The sequence below is a fragment of the Lutjanus erythropterus genome, chromosome 6 (genome assembly GCF_056507025.1).
Source record: "Lutjanus erythropterus isolate fLutEry1 chromosome 6, fLutEry1.hap2, whole genome shotgun sequence".
Classification (NCBI taxonomy): domain Eukaryota; kingdom Metazoa; phylum Chordata; class Actinopteri; order Lutjaniformes; family Lutjanidae; genus Lutjanus; species Lutjanus erythropterus.
Genome location: NC_139322.1, coordinates 26,754,559 through 26,774,085, shown reverse-complemented (window position 1 = coordinate 26,774,085; position 19,527 = coordinate 26,754,559). Strand labels below are relative to the sequence as shown.

The 19,527-nt window shown below is 40.4% G+C and overlaps 1 protein-coding gene across 2 annotated transcripts; it reads left to right on the top strand.

Moving 5' to 3' along the window:
- Positions 1-688: 688 nt before the first annotated feature.
- Positions 689-18,357, top strand: ccdc30 (coiled-coil domain containing 30). 2 transcript variants are annotated; one of them, XM_084721437.1, is made up of 28 exons: positions 689-942; positions 1,756-1,987; positions 3,586-3,768; positions 3,994-4,114; positions 4,678-4,868; positions 5,136-5,216; positions 5,390-5,467; positions 5,927-6,083; positions 6,477-6,548; positions 7,280-7,399; positions 7,487-7,601; positions 7,705-7,897; positions 8,104-8,202; positions 8,574-8,702; positions 8,895-9,032; positions 10,702-10,880; positions 11,066-11,333; positions 11,541-11,663; positions 12,171-12,341; positions 12,563-12,772; positions 14,409-14,566; positions 14,705-14,870; positions 15,418-15,539; positions 15,726-15,867; positions 15,976-16,112; positions 17,361-17,478; positions 17,785-17,849; positions 18,075-18,357. In XM_084721437.1, the coding sequence occupies exons 2-28, from the start codon at positions 1,973-1,975 to the stop codon at positions 18,280-18,282; spliced, it is 3,759 nt and encodes a 1,252-aa protein (XP_084577563.1). In that variant the 5' UTR covers positions 689-942; positions 1,756-1,972; the 3' UTR covers positions 18,283-18,357. The 2 variants fall into 2 exon arrangements, with proteins under 2 accessions (XP_084577563.1, XP_084577564.1); XM_084721438.1 differs by lacking the exons at positions 689-942; positions 5,136-5,216 and having other exon boundaries at positions 1,973-1,987; positions 5,393-5,467.
- The last annotated feature ends 1,170 nt before the right edge of the window (positions 18,358-19,527 follow it).

The window sequence follows — 19,527 nt, the reverse complement described above, 5'->3', positions numbered from 1 at the left end:
ATTAACTAGGACGAAATCATTTTTGGAAGGTTTAACTGCAAAAAATAAATACCACTTCATTTTAGGCTAAACTTAAACCCCTATCTAGATTAGGTTAACTCGTTTGGGTTATTACTTGTTCCAAACTACTGTTATTCATAACACAAACCTTGGAATATTTTTTCTAAACTAAAACAGACTCAAACAATTGGTTTAGTCGCAATATACCACTCGTGCCTATAAGGGAACCCTAAACCCGCGAGAAGTCTCGAGAGAGTGCTCATTTTAACCCAAACCAAGATCATTCTCCTACACTAACGGAGTGGGGTTTTTTGGTTTGTTTGCTTGTTTTGTCTTTAAATTTACCCAGATTTAAAATATTGAGTTGGCACGTTATAAAACATAACAGGTTTGTGCAAATTGCACAATGAAGAAACTATGCGTAGAAATCTCGCGAGAGTTTTGTAAATTAAGGATTCTCTGCTAGGCGCACACGACCTTTGTCGACCCCTGGTGTTTACGTCTATGGATTAATGAAAAAAAGTCTCATTAAAAGCAATGTCCATGAACTACCATCACGCAGTAAATAACGCATGACATCGATACAGGCCGCATGTATGACGTTACATACTAGATTATTATTATTTTTGTTACTAACGAAACCATTTCGACATTTTTGTTTAATGGCAAAAACCTTTATTTTAGATTGAACCTATAACACAATCTCGAGTGGGTAAACTGGTTATGGTTATTACTCGTACCAAAACGTAAAGCTTTCGATCACAACAACAACAGCACTCCTTGGAATATTTTTCAAAACTAAAACGAACAACTTTTCTTGTCGACTGTCCCCTGAATCTCATGAATGGTACGGTCCGTTGCCTAGGTGCTAGTAGAAGCCAATTCACTCCGCCACGCCTGTCCTCAGCACTTGGTTTTCTTGTCGCATTTACCCTTTGAAAGGTGAGTCAAACTTTAACGTCACCCTTGTTACTCAGTTTCACCAATGTGAAGAAGTTTATATGTAAGCAGGAGTCTTCAGTTATCGCTGAAGCTTGCGGCGTTCACCAGTGGCTGCCAAGCGGCCACTGGAGAAAGCTATGGCTAACGGTAGCGAGCTAGCGTTAGCTGAATGTGAAGTATAACTTACTACGGTAACTTTGGAGCTAACTTTGCTAACGAGCTACTGCTGCAGGTAGTCGCAGTTGCCAGTGTTGGTTATTTGGCTACAAGCCTATTACTCTGCATGGCTAGCAAATCTGTGATTATTAGCCAACCACATCTTTCTTACCAGTGAGATTGCGTGGCCAAAAGGAATGCAAGTGGCTGTTGTCCTACAAAAACCCTCGTTCGCTCCTCCTCGTCAGACATTTTGGGAAAAATAGTTAGCTGGAAAGCAAAGATTTTAAACCCCAAATTGTTACTTGCTGGGAGTAACATTAGCGACACCGTCCACTTTGCAGGAAATGTGAATAGATCTTGTTGCTTGATGCAACGCTTCAAATACAAGGCAGAAAATGCCATGCCATGTTACCCATATATAGTGGCTGTCCATGTTATATTCCTCATGATAACATGGTAGCAGATTAAACATACTTGCAGGTAAAACACAGCTATCAGTTATAGCTTTGCATAGCCTCCGGTGATGTAATTCTGCTTTGAGAACTAGAGTGTGCTTCCTGCGCCTGTCTAAGCTGAAGTAGCTCGTCTAATCTCGTGACTGCAGGTCCTAACATGACCTGACAGACTTGTTCTAAAGCATGTCATCTTATACAGGACAGCGACAAGAGACGTTTCCATGGATGAATTGCAACAGCAATGGAAGTGAAGAAGCTTGAGAGTCTGCTGATCTTTGTCACATCATTGCAAATCCAGCTGTCCTTTATGCGGTGCCATGTAGGCTGACTTGTTGTGTGGGATCAGCACTTTCACTATTTGTGGAAAAAGTTCATCATTCACAGATGCAGCTACATCTGCGACTTAATGTGTGACCATGGACCATGAAGAGGTAACATTCATCGCTGTTAATTTGCTTACAGTTAAAATAGTGCCACTGCTGAGATGCTTTGTTCTAGTGTTCATCAACAGAAATATTTGATGGAAGTTGTGTGACCTGTTTTTCACAAAGTGTGACCTTATTTTATTATTTTATTTTTGCATCACAATTTTAATTTTCACTGGAAAAACAATTAGACAATTAACATCATGATGATGTGACATTTGTTGGGATTTGTACCAGGCAATCATGTTTTCTTACATCTGATGAACAAAATGCCAGGTCATCTCTGTAGCACTACAGTACTTCATTATAATGCTGTTTTATCACAACTTTTCCCTTGATCAAAAGTTGCAGCTTCTGATATTATGATATTGCATTTGGCCATATTGTGATTTCACTAATATTTCAATTAATTGTGCAGCCCAGCTTTGTTATCAACTTGACAAGTACAAGTTCATGTAAAATTAATAATTTAAGTGCAAAAGTGGCTGTTGGAGTGAATAAATCTTGGACAAACAGCCAACATTCACCAGTACTCCATTAGCATAGTGGTTGTAGTGAGTGTCTCATCTTTTCGCCATTTGTTTCACAATTGCAAGAGCAAAGACCAGTTGCTGTGATGTTTAAGCACAACAGGCATGTGACACCTGATACACAACCTGTGACAATATGGTGCATGTTGTTGGAGTGGTGACCGCTCTTGGAGTAGTTAAAATGCTGCACGGGGGGCCTGCTCAGGTTACAAGCCCTACAATGTACAGTATTGAGTTCAGCAACAGGTGTTTAGTGCTGGCATGCCGCTCTGATGTTGTGGCCATCTCCTATGTGTCACACAAAAGGATCAGTTTTCAGTGAAGCTGACAACCTTGATGTTGAATACTTGTTTGGTAAAATTAAGTAATTCAAGAGTTCAAAAATAGTTTGCTTACTATGTTGCAGGTTTTGTAACATGTCATATATTCCAAAAAGCCTATAACAGTATGTAACAGTGCATAGCTTTGGAATTGACTTTTAGCTAAATGAAAATTAAGCTGAATATCCATTATTCTATCAAGCAAAGCTTTGTGATGACAAGCAGTATGGCCAAGAACACTCATTTACACACAAGCTTAATTTGTAGATCCTTCATGATTCAACACAGAAGTGAGAAGTATTTCATTTGATAAAACTTTACAAACCGCAGTTTAAGAAACAGTACACACTAAAATAAAAAAATACAAATTTTCCCTCTTATCCCTGGTGCTATTAATCCATTTAAATAGTTTTCATATAAGTTGCTGAGTTTTAGAGATACTCATTAATATTTGCACCTTACAGTGTCCTATGCATGAACCTTGGGTGTATTTCGGCAGTAAGAAGATAGTTCCTACATGAAACTGCTGACAACAAGGTCTGTGGATTGTCTTGAGTAATTGTATCATGATTTCTGGAAAGAACATTGCTGTTGAGTTTTTCGGCCAATCTCTACATCTTGGCAACTCACACCAAAACAATTTTGACTGATAAATAGCACTTCAGGCCGAGAGGAAAATGATATACATTTGACTTGGGGTTGAAGTGTCCCTATTTACATAGCAGTTCATTCAGCTCCTTCTCTGGGTCCTCAGGTACGGACAGACCTGGACCAGATTTCTATGCGGCTTCAGGAGGATGGCTTGCCTCCGGGGGCCAGCGTTGAGGAGCGGCAGTGTCACCTGTGGCACCAGCTGCTTAATCGTGAGACAAAGCTTCGTACAGCCACCCAGGAGCTGCAGACCTTGCGTACCCAGCAGGCCAATGAGATGCAGGAGGTGAACATTTTCTGTGAAATTTTAGTTCACCACAGACAGACCTCTTGAGCTGATTGTGTATGATGGAAGGCTCTCAATCATCCTGTCTAACATATTCTGCTCCTCCTTTTAATTGGAACCATAGACAAATGAGTGATTTAGACCATGACTCCATTCACGTTTCTGAAATGCTCAAAATGCTGTATCGGTTACAGCTGAAATAACTTTTGTCTTTTTGTCTGTCAGGTGGAGAGCTATGTAGCACATATTCGTGGGCTACTGGAAGAGCGCGAGTGTCTCACTGCAGACTATGAAAGAGACAATGAACACTTGCGACAAGAGCTTCACCAGATCCGACAACAACAAGGTGAATTCGATGACAATCTAGGACAATGTTGGCATTCTTTCCTTTGGGCTTCAGCCTTGCCTCGTTCAGCCAAGCTCCTGAGTAGAATATTTCAAATACACCTTGGCAAGTATTTGCTGTGGATGGTCTGTGAAATCTGTGAATATTCAGAGCATACAATCTGTGAATGACATATTTACTTGTGTTTGTCCTAAATCTGCGGCTATACACTTATAAATGTAATAAATGATATTAAATAATCCTCATGGAGGCTACAGATCTTTGAAGATTCTTAAACTGTCTTACAATTCATATTAACTGATAAAAGGCCTTAAAAGTATGAAATAGTCTTCCAAGTATGCAAAATAGTGTGTAGGAAATATTACAGGCTAAATAATTGTTCAACTCCACCAATATTTGGGCAGAAGACAAACTGTAAAAACTGGAGCAAACATCAGTTCAATCTACAAGAAAAAAAGTTAACTATATTCATTATGACAACAGACTGTATGTAGGTTAAATGAGACAGGATAGCTTTTACAGCAGCTTAAACGACTGACCAGAAAACTCCTCTTTTCTTCCAGAGAGTCAGAGCAAGGAGCTGGCAGAGATGTTGGCTCAGGAGGACCTCGGTGAGATAGGTCTGAGCGGCCCCAGTGAGCAGGTGGCTTACCTGCTGGTGGAGAGAGCCACACTACTGGAAAGGCTGGAGGCTAGTGAGAGGAGACTGGAAAGTCAGAGCCTCACTGACAGCTTGAGGGAAGTCCAGCACCAGGTAAAGGACTGACCTGTGTGCATCAGAGGTCGTGTCGTGTTAGTGTGGTGTAGTTCATTTTCACCATTTGAACTGTAAATATCAGGCAATATCAGTGAAAGTACAGAGGTGCTACCATCGTCTTGAACAATGAATGTCCAGTCTTCAGTTATTTTAAATTTTCAAATGAACATGTCCTAACCTGATTTTTAGCTATCTAAGGTAAATGGAAAGAGACTATATAAATGCTGTTAAGACAGTCTCTATCTCTCTGTGACACTTGGACAGGAGCTTATTCACCACACAATGGGGGAGGAGCTAAGGCAGCAGAGAGAGGATATGCAGAAAACCATAGATAATGTGACAAAGGTGAGGAAACAGACAGACTTGTTACTCAGCCAAGCCACATGACAGTGTAACTGCAGGTTAAGTGCAGTTTGTGGAGACAAGAACAACCTAATTTGTCCCCAGATACAGGGAAACTCACGTGATGCTTATGCAGTTTCTGTTGAGATTGTCCACACACGGATCTTTCCTCTCAGCAGTGTTCATCCCAGAGTCCATTGAAGAAGCTGTTTGGGCTGCGCAGGTCTGGTCAGAGCAAACACAATATTACCCCTGTAGGTTTTCCACCTTGCAGCTTATTATACTAACCAAGTAACTAACAATGATGTTGTGATAAAGGGCATCTCTGGTACTACTTTTCAAAAATACATTCCACGCTGATACTGTGACCCCATATCTGCATGAGCACTATGATGCAGATGACATTGCTTGTCTCAATAACACATTTGTTAATGTAACTTTCTAACAACCGATGAGTGCTTGAAATGGTTGGAGCAGTAATGGCATGTCACAGGTAATCGCATGTGTAATTTTTATCCCACTGGTTTCTCTATGCAGGTGAAGGAAAAATCAAACTCACTGCTCTGCTTTCCAGGCCTGCAGTGACCACGAATCTCAATGTCAGAATGCATGTCTCTCTTACAACAGCATGTTGAACCACTTGCATCTTCACTCTCAATTACTAATCTTTGGACTCTCTCCGTAACCATCCACCCTTGATTCTTTTACATCAGGCCCACAGTGAGGAGATTTCCCGAGAGCGAAATGAGCGCCACAGGCTGGAGCGGGACCTGGAAGAGGCGTCTAGGAGGCTGGCGATGGCTCATCAGGATATCCGCAGGCTCACCAATGAACTGGACGCTGCCAAAAACAATAACTTTGACCCAAGTGGTATGTAGCAGAGACTTCCAACATGTATTCCACAAAGAACTATGAATCTGTGATAGTCTTTGATGTGATATTTCTAAAAAAGCTTACAGTTTTGTGTATTGTTCTTTGAATTAAGAGGTTTCAAGAAACATACACAGAGTGGCATTAAGCGCACCTGAATGGCCAGATTTACACATGCAGCCTTGGTCTCTTGATCTTTAAAATGTTTTAATGTCCATATCCAGTAGCTTAAATATCTTTCTCCTACTGAAATGTCAATATTACTTGTTGTCAGGCTACATGAATATAGGAATTCTTAAACAGAATATGAAAGGGAATGTTTTAAAAGGCACAAAAGAGCAGAAAGCTTATATCCAGCTCTGTCTAGAATGAAAAATCTGCTTATAATCTCAGGATCTGAGCTTCAGGGAACAGTCCAAGAAGTAGAGAACCTGAGGAAGGAAGTGGACAAACTGAAACACTGTGGTGAGACCGACAAACTGCCATTCAGTGTGTGACATTAACACCAGCCACATTGTTCGAGATTTTATTTTACTGGTCTAAAATTCTGGTTGGCTGAAATTTTGTTTTTTATATTTAGATACATTTCAAAGCCAGTAACTAAAAATAACGCCTCGAAATCAAATGACAAATGATTCTTTTTTTATTGTCATGAATTTTATAATTTGATAAAAGTAGACGCTACCTAACTATGAAGCTGATTTTCTTACTATTACTTTCACAAATGGCACTCCGATGTCCCCATACAGTCATTTCAGGCTTGAGCACAATTTGTTTAATTTAGTTTGTGTGAAAAATATTTCCTCTTCCCCTGTACTGGTGGTATTTAGGCTGGATCTTTGACTTTTGTGAGGAGGCTCAGTCAAGTCTTAGAGCATCTGCCACATACATATTATTATATTAAAATACTTTGTGTGGTTTGTTTTAGGGACTAATTGAGAAAATTAGAAAGAAATCATGTTTCTTAAGAAATCCATCTTTCTGAACAAATTGAAATTTGTTGTTAATTGCAACGTTACACTATAATTATTGTCATCATAATTACTGCATTTAGTATGCATGTAAAAGTTTGTATAATTTTGTAATATTGCAATAAGGTCTAATAAGTCAGAAGACAGAAACAAAAATTAAATTTCCTGTCTATATTAAATATAATTTTTTTAGATATTCATGGTCATGGTTTTGTCTCCTCACAGATATGATGAAGCTGCAGCGAGCCAAAGAGCAAAATGACAGACTAGATGCTGAGAATCTAGCTCTGAGGGACAGAGTGCGCACTTTAGAGTCTGAGAAGAAAAATCTCCTGGACCAGGTTGGTATTTCACTGAATTTCCTTATTAAAATAAATACTAGATGTTGTTGCAGCAGCTCTCTATTGTTTGGTCTTGTGTTTGTACAGTCAGCCATAAATGATGCAGACCAAGATGTTGTAGCCAAAGAGGATCGAAAGGACAAGAGCCTCAGCAGTGAACCACAAAACAGTCTGCCTAGCCACGAAAAGGATTTCATTCACAAACGGTAAATAGATGAATTCCTCAACAGTTGCATCCTGGTTAATAATGTGACTAGTTAACATTCCCACCTGCCCTCTCTGACTTTAATCATCATCATTCTCTGTTAGGTGTCGTGAGGCGATGGAAGATGGTCTTGTACAGGTGAGGGAGCTGCAACGACAACTCCAGAGGCTTCGTAAGGACCAGGAAGAGCTGGAGGAGAGGAACGAGGAGCTGGAGGCACTGCTGGGGGAGGCCCAGAATACCAGCAAGGAAGAGAGGCATCGCCACGAGGGAGAACTGGAGGGACTCCACAGGAGGGTAATGAGAATCATTAAATTATTGATCAAAACCTCTATTCATTTTTTTTTTAAGTGGATGAAGGATGGATGGATTATTTATGGATTATTATTGTGGTTTAGAAACATTTCACAGACCTTTCAGACCTTCATTAATGCTGTCCTTGATTAGAAGACAGTGAAATTTGGTCTAGAAGTTGTAGTAATAGTCTTAACTGGTCAATGCAGATCAAAGGCCTTGAGGCAGAGCTGAAGAAGCAGGATAGCCAAGAAAAAATACTGAAGAATGGAGAAGAGGTCAAACCCGCTGAGTCCTACTTACAGTTGGTAAGAAATTACTCACTTTTGAATGTCATTAATGTTATCTCTCTGTTCATAATAAGATATGTGTATATATATGTGTGTGTGTGTGTGTTGAATTAAAAGCCCCCTCTGAAGCACAAAGAGGTGGAATCCTAATGCTTAAAATATAAACTGAAGTTTTAATAGTTTGTCATGTGTAATAAGCAGCAACATGACAATCAAGAGAGATGTATGGTAATCTACATGTGCTGCATAAAATTAGAGGAAAATGTGAAAAAAAAGAGGAAATCATCAGCTCGCAGAGATTAAATTATGGTACATCAAAGGAGTTTATATGCTTCAAATTCCATGACTCTATTCATCTTATAAATGCTTTGTGTTCACCATGTATGAAGCACCTAAGGGACAGCAGCCAGGAGAGATTGGCTCTGCTGGAGGCTCGTCTGACCGAGGAGAAGGACTGGAGGAAACAGCTTGAGGTCGACCTCAGTGCTGCACAGGCTGCCCTCAAAAAAGACAAGGAGGTAAAAATTGCACGTACCCAACACTTCATCTGACAGAAAAGAATAACACCATGTAAAATACATGAAATTCAGTTTAGAGTTTGAGAGATTTAGTCCTACTGCAAAAGATTGCTGTTAGATTTAAAGAAAACACAACATTTACAAAGTTAGAGTTACAAGCCATCTATAATTGTCTCATTCTCTACACCAAAGGCTTTGCAAATAGGTGAGCGAGAGCTGAAGAAGCTGAGACTTGAGGTCAACAGCCTTCAGACAGAGTGCCAACAAGGGAAAACACTCATCAAGAGCCTCACCCAGGTCAAGGGGGAAAAAGCTGTTCTGGAGGAAAAGGTTTGTTCATTTTACAACTAACTCTGCTTGCTATTGCTGACTCCTTTCATAACTTAGCACTTTTAAACACAGTGAAACTGAGGAAACTATTCTTTCTACAGAGATAAATGGTTATTGAATACAGGGGTGCGCTCCTGCTTTTGTAGCCTGTGATGTTCTGGATATCTTGCCACAGATTTTTGGTGTTGTTGGTGTTGTGCTTTCTCTCGCTTTGCCTCCTGGATGCCAGTTTTCAGTCTTGCTCTTAGCAGTGCTTAAAGCTTCCTCATCACCTGACAAAAGGGCAGCTTCTTTTACTCTGCATAGAATCCTCACTTCTCCATTCATTCAGGCTTTTTGGCTGGGGAATGATTTTATTGTCTTTGTTCTCACCATATCAGCGACGCATTTGTTGATATGTGATGTCACTGATCTCAAGGAATATATATGATCTGTGTGGCAGCATCTCTGAACATCTGCTCATCAGTGCTCTCAAAACAGTCCTGTAAAGCCCCAGTAGCTTCATCTGTCCACATTTCAACTGTTTGACCCTTTTAATCAGCTGGGTGTAAACAGGCAGGAGACGCAGGGAAGGGTGGTCAATCTGACCACCCTTCCCTGCGTCTCAGTTCAGAGTTCCCTGCGTCTCAGTTCAAAGGACTGTTTGATTAAAATCACCAGCTACAATAAAAAAATAACAGTTCTTGTAGGCATTTTTTGCATTTTCATCTGGAGGAATGTAAACAGTAGCACCAAACACACTAATGAATTCTCTGGGCAGATGAAGCCAATCAAAGATTCTCCAACAACAGGAGCGGAACAGGACATTTTAATCTTTGTTTTAGAATGTGTTTTTAAAAACTGACCATGGTACACTGATCAAATACAAAAAATACAGTTGGCCAAACATAACAGGTCATCCAGTTGAGTTTGAGAGTAAAGAGGATATCCACTGTAATTTATAGACACTCCTATTGTGTTTGGTTAAGACATCATCAAACATGCAAGAAATAGTAGAAGCAAATCTGGGGCAAACGGTGGTTATCACAAAGACAGCAAAAAACATCTGTTTATCCTTATCAAAAGACTTATCAAAATCATGGAAAATGTAGGCATATCTGCTTTTGTAATCGTCTCTTGAATCACACCAGAACAGTAGGCTACTACAGGCTGCTGGAAAAGGCTACACCCCTTATTAGAAGTACAAATACTTATTACAGGGACTACATCTCTCCAGGTGAGTGACTGATAGTCACATTGAGGTTTTTGGCAACAGGTTAGTACCAGTTATGTTAGCTCAATAAAGTCACAGTCCAATGGTGAGACAAATTGGCATGTAGGCATTATGAATAATTGAAAGCATAGCAAACTTACCAAACTTAACCAAACATGGACAAACAGAGATTGAATCATCTTATCTCTAAAGTAATATGAGCAATAACAAGAGCCATGACACACATATGTGTTTGTAGGAGAATATTTGATTGTTGGACCATCATGTGCTTAATATGGTTGCTAAATATACAAAAAATCTATAAAATACATATAAAACCCCAAAAAGTGAGCATGAAAACAGATCAAAACTAGTGTATGTGCAGGATAAACAAATCAAAATGACATCATTTTGATATTTACAGCATATTTACATGAATTTCTTTCCATCTTCTGTCTGTGCCTCTCTGCCTGACAGCTGGCCCAAATGGAGCGTGCCCACAGCCGGCTGCATAGTGAGCTGGAACGCTACAAGGATGGTAACCGGACCCAGGAGGACCTCAGGGAAAATAAGCTTCAGGTGGATCAGCTGCAGGAGCAGGCTGACAAGCTAACTGCTGAACTCAGCAGCCTCCAGACGGCACACAACGCCTTGAGGTTGTTATCAGCCCAGAGTTCACAGTGTGAAATATATTGACTCATGCAATAGTATCTTTGAGATGTGGGGGGAAGTGGGACAGTGTTGGGAGATAAGTGATTGCACTGTTGCAGCTGGTACTTCTGTCTTGCACCATGGTCAGTCAGGAGCTTTCTTGTTTTGCATAAATGTGCATATTTTTCAGAGAAGAGTTGGTTTCTGAGCGGCTGCAGACTGCTGAGCTCCAGGCCAAACTGAGCTCCAGTGTCCAGGAGAAGCTGACTGCTGAGGGAGAAAAAGAGATACTGGAGCTTGAGATGCAGCGCCTCAAAGAGCAGCTCAAGTGGTATCAGGAGCAGCTCTCCTCTACAAAGGACGCACTTATAAACAGCCAGAAGCCTGACCCTCACTCAACTCCTGTAGAGACTAGGCTGAGTCCAGTGGAGAGGAGCAAGGATGAGTGCCTTGATCAGGTAACTAGATTACATGTCCATTGGTAGGTCATTTTATTTGTCAGAAGGTTGCGTTTTAAATCATCCTGTATGACTCTTGACTTACCGAGATTTTCTGAAAATGAGGTAACACCACTACAGCAAGGAATTTCCTCTACCGGAGTCATATATGGTTCATATGTGTGAGTCTGTGTGTGTGATTTTTATTTATTTATTTAATTTTTGTAGGTTTCTGGTCTGAAGCAGGAGCTGAATCATCTGCAAACAAAGCTGGGGGAGGAGCGGCAGCTGGCCTCTCAGCATCAACTGGCCCTGCAGGCTCAGGTCAATGAAGCCCAGGCACGCATCAAGGTACATATGATCATAACACAGAATCCTGTTGCTGTTTCTGCAGTTCAGTTTAAATGGTAACTAAGTTATTTTTTAAACAGCAGTTTTTGAAATTGGTCCAGTATTAAGGGAGAGCTCTTGAGCCGGCAGAAGCCAAAATAAGCTACGACTGAAGCCTTTAAGGTTGCAAATAATCTCGGTCTCCATTGTAGTTGGTGTTTCTGAGCTTCAGTTTATAACATCATTGGCTTTTGCATTATGGCTTCATACTTAAAGTAATAGACAATTTGATATATATGACATATATATATTATATTTGATATAATTTTCTGAAGTAATTTCACTAATCTGAATTAAGTGACATTAATACAAAAGTCAAAAGTCAAAAGAAATTATTGTGAGATAGGCTTGATGATTCCTAACAGCCACAAACAAAATAATATCAGGGCACACTTGGCTTCCTGTATTTATCTTTACCACCCTTCAGCATAAATGCATCCAAACCTTGTTTCTTATCACTGTCTTCAGTCCCAGGACGTAGTGCTGAGCCAGAAAGCAGAGGAGGCTAAACAAATGAAGCAGGACCTGCAGAGGGCCCAGAGTCTGTTCTCCTCAGCAGAGAGGGAGCTGCGCTACGAGAAGGAGAAGAACATGGACCTGAAGAGACACAACACTCTGCTGGACCAGGAAAAACTTAAGGTTGGTATCTATTTGCATTTTCTAATTTTCTTTGACATTTATCACTTAATCACTCTCTTTGTCACTCAGTCATCTTACTGACAGAGTACTATGAGCAAATGTGAAACTGTAACCTAAATCTTAACAGAGAGGAAATGAGCTTTAACTGTCAGAATAGCTGTTACACTGGTGTTAAACATCTGTGTCTGTGTTCTGTCTGTTATTTCATGCGCCTCTGTCAGCTTTGTGCGGAGCTGAAGCAGGTCCAGACCAAGCTGGTCCAGGTGGAGCAGAGCTTCCACATTCAGACGGCGGAGTGTGAACGTCATCAGCAGAAAATCAGGGAACTGGAGTTGGAACTGGCACGCAACTCCTCAAACCGCAGTGCCACCACCAATCTGCAGGAGGACCTGCAGGCCGAGAGGGCACGGCTCCTTGCTGCTGACAAGAAGGTCAGTGCTGGTAAAATTTCTCCACAGCAATCAGCTGTTTCATCTGAATAAGGGACAGTGCCTGACAGTTGTCTCTGCTGAGGCAATGATGTGCATTGGGGAACTGAAAGGCTATGGTTAGACCATTAAAAAAATTAGTATTTCAGACTAATTTATATTTTCATGTCTTTTTCAATCAAACGTTTTCACAAGTCATACCTTCCTTTCCTTGGCAGCACCTCAGGGCTTGACTAATATCTGGAACAATTATTACCGTCCCATTAGGTTCTTATGCAATTGAAACGTTGTTCTCTATCTCAGTAAATAGGATGAAACTTAGGTACGACTTGGCAATGGAAGTCATTTCTAGTCTGCTCAGCTCATAGAATTGCTATTTTAACACATTGTGTGCAGTTGAGAAATGGTAAATATTATTTGACAGTATGTTTAACACCAAGACTTAATAGCAATCCAGTCATGTCATTGTCCCTAAATCAATATCAAGACATTCACAAATAAATGACAAACCACATGTACTTGTTGCCCACAGGCAGCAGTAAAACAAAATAAAGAGTTAGGCTTGGCTCTGTGAGGCTAGCCGCAGCCTGAAGTAGCAAGTTGAACAGTAAATGGGATTTAAGATGATTACATATGTGATGCAAAGTATCAACGAGGTCAGAGGGGCACAAAAAAAGTTTAAGGGGCAGTGTACTTCGGGGGCAGTTTGTGTGCCACAGTCGCCATCCTGTGGTGATCAAAGGATGAGGCACTTAAATCTCCCACTGTTGCAATACATTATTGGCTAAGTGGAGGCGACACTGTTGCTATGGTTACTCATCCAAGTGCAGTAATGTAGAATGGTGAGTAGGCATTTTCACTGGAAGTACTGTACTTAGTAAGTGTACATTATCAGGAATTATCGGTCACCCTGCAGCCAGTCAGAATCGAATATTCACCAAGACCACGGTGTAATCTATTGTTAAACTTGGTGCTCTTGTTATCTTGATGCTGCATGTTATGTAAAGGATAATTTACAGTGAGCAGATTATTATTGTGAAATAAACTCTGATAGGGTAACGAATGAACCTGATCTGAAGCAGAGGAGTCTTGAATCATGCTGAAGGTGTTTATATCGCAATAATGACCTACTCCCTGTACAGTGTCCTGCTTATTTATGAAAAAATCAATATTGTGAAACAAAGCCTGTATTTAAAAAATATATTGATGATTTAAAATGATAATACTGCTCCTCCAGAGTCTATGATCACACCCGCATCTGTAGCAATGGTCTGTTCTTCATGACAGTGGTCTGTTATAGCTGATTATTCATGGTTACCAATTTTAGCTTAGTGAAGCCAGCTTACACAAAGAGACTTTTATATACTACTAGTTGAGATTTAATAAAGTTGATCCTTATTTTAATATTGAGTACATAGAAGAAGCACTTGTCTCTTAGTTTATGAAGAAACCTTGGAACATGATTCTTGCTTTTGTAAAGATGATGTAAGATGTGTTCTGCTTCACTTTCCCTGTGGGCTATTTCTGTCAGACCCATTGAGGAAATCCTGGGATACCGCTGAAATGAATGGGACATGGGTAGCTTCATGTCTCTTTGTGTCACTGATTGATGTCTGTCTTCTCTCTGTTGGGATGATAGGTGTTGGAGCTGCAGCAGCAGCTAAAGAGCGCCCAGCACCAGCTGCGTGTGGAGGAAGCCCGGGCTGGCGAGAGCAGCCGCCTGGAGAGGGATAGCAGGGATCTGTCTGACACCCTGTCAGCCCTGAGAGCCAAGCAACAGGAGGAGCACATCACCAGGTCACACAAACTGTTTGACGTAGTCCCAGTAGTTGTAATAGTTCCATAAGCAAGGCTGCAAGTTTAAGGGCACAATTCTGATCCAATCTATTCACTGATCATCCCTCTGTCAATCTTTTCCTCCTTTTCCAATTTCAGGAGGCTGTTAGAGCAGCGCGAGGAGGAGCTGCAGCAGCAGGTACGCTCCCTGAGGCTGAAGGAGGCCTCCATGACTAGGACAAATGCAGAGCTCAGCCACCGTGCCCAGAAGCTGGACACACGCCTGGCCGTCCTGGAAGCTGAGCTCAGCAAGACCAGAGAGGAGGTAAGGACAACAGCTGCAACAGTTCAGCAGATGTAACTGCAGGGTTTTGCACACATGAGGCACCTTTCACATTCCTTAATATTTCATATCTTTTCAAAACTTTGTCAAACTAGATTCCCAATTACATCAATTTCTGACCCTTTAGAAAGTTTGTATTTCATAAGTACAAGTTCTCATTAATAATAGTAGTAGTGTAACACAAAGAGCCACCTTTTTTTGCAGAGGTGTCGTGCTAACAGCTTACTGTATATACAGTCTATGAGCTCTGACACTTTGTCTCTACTTCTAGTCTTGTTTTGTTTCAAGATTTCAACCAGTGGCTGCAACCCAGTAAATTCCTACAATCACAGCGAGCAAATCTTTTGTTTTACTGCATGTTATCAATCTTTTTCAAAAACTGTTATCATTTAGTGCTGTGGCTGACAGTTTTACAAAATCAGTGTAGACAGTCTTTGTATTGAACTGCGGGTTATATTTATATTAAACTCAAAATGTGTTTAATTCAGTGTGATTTTAGATTGAAATGTATGTTTAATGTGCGCTACAGGTGAGAGACAGCCAGAAGTCAAGCCACAGACTGCAGGAGGACTTGGTTGCCAGTCAGCAGGAGTGTGACAGACTGCAGGGGGAGCTGCAGCAAGTTCTCCTCCAACTGGACACACATGTCAGGTAGGACACATACTGTACATGCACAAACATAAATATTTTTTTTTGACACAATATTAAAAAATGAAGAAGAAATTACCATATATTTTGTGATCAGATGAGTAAGGTTATAGCCTAATCAAGAATAGAAAAAAAACCTGAGAAGTTGTTACTCTTTCTGTGGTTACTACCCTCTGCTTCTCCATCCAGGAAGTACAATGAGAAGCAGAGTCAGCACAAGACCAAGCTGCGTCAGGCCAAGCAGGTCTTTCTCAAGGCGACTGCACAGAGAGATCGTGTCATCCAGAAACTGGAGAACGACCTGGTGTTGGCCTCCAGCCTCTCACACAAGGTCACGCACACAGTGCAGAACTCAGCGTCCCTTTACTTCTAAATTTCACAAACATTTGTGCGAGAAAAATATTCATGCTTTTGTTTTTTTCTGCCTTATATCTTTCAGGAGAAAGAGCGGATCCATACAGTGATGGAGGAGAATGAGAAGCTTTTGGAGGAGAAGAGGGAGCTGTTGCGGAAGATAAGTGAGGCAGAGGAAATGGGCAGCCAAGGCATGAGGACCGCCTCCACGGTCCAGCACAGGTATCTTAATGAATCACACTCATTAAATAAAAATCGTAATCATGATTCATCCTCTAAACTCACCCTCCTGTGCAGGGACTGCTTGTCAGTGAGGTTATATGAAGTTTGGAACTAGCAATAAGAGAACATAAAAAAACACAAGCTTCACAATTTGCCTAAAAAGTTGATTGAGGAAGCCTTAGATCACAATCTCAATCTAAAATTGTAAGATTGCCCACCCCTTGTTGGATACCAGATTTCTATATGTATGTTCAAGGGATAGTTTGGATTATTTGATGTGGGGCTTTATAACATATTTATTGATAATCTGTGTATTACCTACAGTAGATGGCGGTTGAGTACCAGCACAGAAGCTAAGCAATAAACTGCTGTGGACAGGGTCAGCAGAAAAAGGCATTTTAGCTGCTTAAAAAATCTCTATCAGTTTAAGTGGATGCTATATTTTGAATAATTTTACTGCTTCACGTTGCCATCAAGCAGCCTTTTCTGATGGGAATCTGCCATCATATATCTCTCTCCTCTCCAACCAGACTCCACGGTAAAAGTCCGTATTTTTACCTCCCAGAACATAGGAGCTGCTGGTCTACTTCTGCCTCAGTCGGTTAGTTTGTTTGTTATTGTGTGACTTCAATGAATCTAAACTGTCCTCTCACAGAAGTGACACAGTAACGCAAACTAACTAATAAACTAACAAATGATGCAGTGGTGTTCTGCAAGGTGAAATGACTGATTCTGTATAGTATAAGTATACAGCATACACTTAGTCTGATGCTGTTTTTCTTTTTTAGGTGGACCTTTTTTAAGTGTCTAAAATACATTTTGTTGCTGACCCTGTACATAGCATTTCATTGTTTAGCTTCCATGCTGGTACTCCTCTCTGCTCCTCTCTTCTCCTAACTGGCGGTGTATCAGCCAGTACTACTGTAGGTAATACAGTGATTATCAATAAATACATCATAAAACCTCACTTCAAATAATCTGAACTACCCCTTTAAGTTGACTGAAGTGTCTTATTAGTTGGGATTTCAACCAAGAACTGAAATCTGATTTTCAAGGAACATGAATTCATGAATGAATATACTAAAAAAAACAAAAGTTTGTCTCCTAAAAATGTTTATTTGGATGGCTTGTTGACAATTTTCATTGACAGACAAACTGTCATTAATCTTCACGTGTTAGTGGGGACATAAAGGACACACTGTGTAAATTGTTTTTATGAGTGAGTGTGAATATTAATCTGTGTTCCAGGGTAAACGTCCTGGAAGTGGAAAACAGACAACTTCAGGATCGAACCCTGAAGCTCTCCAATCAAGTCAGTTCTTTAGAACGTGCCCTGAGGAACGTCCAGTCGTTCTACAGCCTGGAGGTAACGCCATACAGATCTTTATGCCTCAATGGGACATGCCACCCAAAATTCACAGTTTTTTATTTTTTTATTTTTTTTAATTGTTTTGAAGCCGCTCATACAGCATTAGCGACATGACATGAAGAATTTTATATTTAAATATCTGCCATTGCTGCTGAAAATGGTTCAAGTTGGATTCTATCATGGCTGAGGCTGTATGTTTTAAAGGTAAGAGAAGTGTTTTGACCTAATGGGTGACATGTCCCCTCCTTTACTGTAATTAAACATTCGTGTGTTTTGATCATAAATGTTTCAAATGATCAACAGAACACCAAGAAAGTCCTCCCCTCTGAAAGCCTCTGTGATGGCATCCTGCATACATCTACACTAAGGTAAGGCTGTGTTTTGTTTAGGCCTTAAAATGTCTAAAATAAAGTTTCAGCAGGTCTTAAAAAGTGATTGGATTATGAAGTTAACTTTAATAAAGCTTCATTGACTTCAATGTTGTTTAAAATGTGTTTTAGGGGAAACTTTAACTTGTTGAAACTTGCACAAAGCCTGGCAGAGTTGGATGTTTGTGCATTTTTTGCCAGTTCTCACTACGTCTTTGTCATCAGTCTGACGTCAGGTTCATGTGACCCACTGGACATTCTGGACGCTATCTGTCGTGTGAAGGTGGGCGAGCGTGTGGCGATGGAAGGCCCTCAAGCATCTATCTCCGCCCACCAACCATCAGAGCAGGGCTACCTGAACCTCACCTCCCCACTGGTTCCTCCAGACACCAAAGGCACAGAGGAGACTTCAAATAACAGTGACCAGGTATGAGAGGTGTTTGTGACAGCGAGCCAGAAGCAAGGAAGAGTGTCGGCGTGCTGAGTAGTACAAGAGCATCCACTTACTTCCACTGAGACATAAATCACATAAATATGCAGAATGTAAATAAACCTTGTTTTTAAAAGTCAGTTATAATGAAAGGGGAGTTTCCACTGCAGTTCTGCTCAGGGTGATGTCTCTTTTGTATGGCAAGCAGATTTTTGTTAGACTTGCAAGTACTGTTTTTGATCCAGGTTCAGACTCACACACCTTCCTAACATACAGCGAGTGAGCAAACTTGAGCAGATATAGTGTGAAAAATTGTCCAGATTTGATGTCACAGTGGTAGTACTGGTGATTTTTCCCCTTTGCAGATGAGTAAGTTAATCGTTTAAGTTATTTATATTTGATAAAAAACTTGGACAGTTAACTTTAGTAATTTTCTTAAGTCGGCCATGTTTCTGTATAGTTGAGGGACAGCTTACTCGTAACTTCTAACAGCTGCTCGTTTTCCTTCCAAACTTTGTCCTTTTTATAGTATTCCTATAAAAAGGGTGCTGTGGATCATAAAAGATGGGCTGCATCTCAACCACAGAATATTAGTCTCTCACTGATGTAATTAAAATATCAAGGATGTTGGTGCCAGTTTGTCCAAAGAAAAGTTTACAGAACTGTGCTAAAATATGACAGGGGTGGAGTTTTTTCAAATTAATGACACATTGGTTAGCCTGCTCACTGACGTACAGAGCAGGTTAGGACATCTTCTTTGGGAAAAACTGAAACTATCTGATGTTTACTCTTTTGCATCACCTCCAGTTATGTAATGGTATTATGAACAAACAACTTAGACACTTAACTTAGAGGTAGAAGTAAAAAACGAGGGTGGCAACTAATGATTACTTTCATAGTCGATTAATCGATCGATTATTTTCTTGACTAATCAATTAATAGTTGTTTGGTCTGCAAAATATCAGAATATGGTGAAAAATGTTGGATCAGTGTTTCCCAAGGCTCAAGGTGATGTCATCAAATGTCCTGTGTTGCTCCCAACACAAAGACGTTCAGTTTACTGTCATAGAGGAGCAAAGAAACCAAAAATATTCATGTTTAAGAAGCTGGGATTTTTATGTTTTTTCTTAAAAATTTACTCAAACCACTTCATCGATTATCAAGATCAGTCGGTGATTAATTTAATAATCGATTAATCGCAGCAGCTCTGGAGAAAACATAAGTGGTGAGTTCACTTGCTCGCTGTAT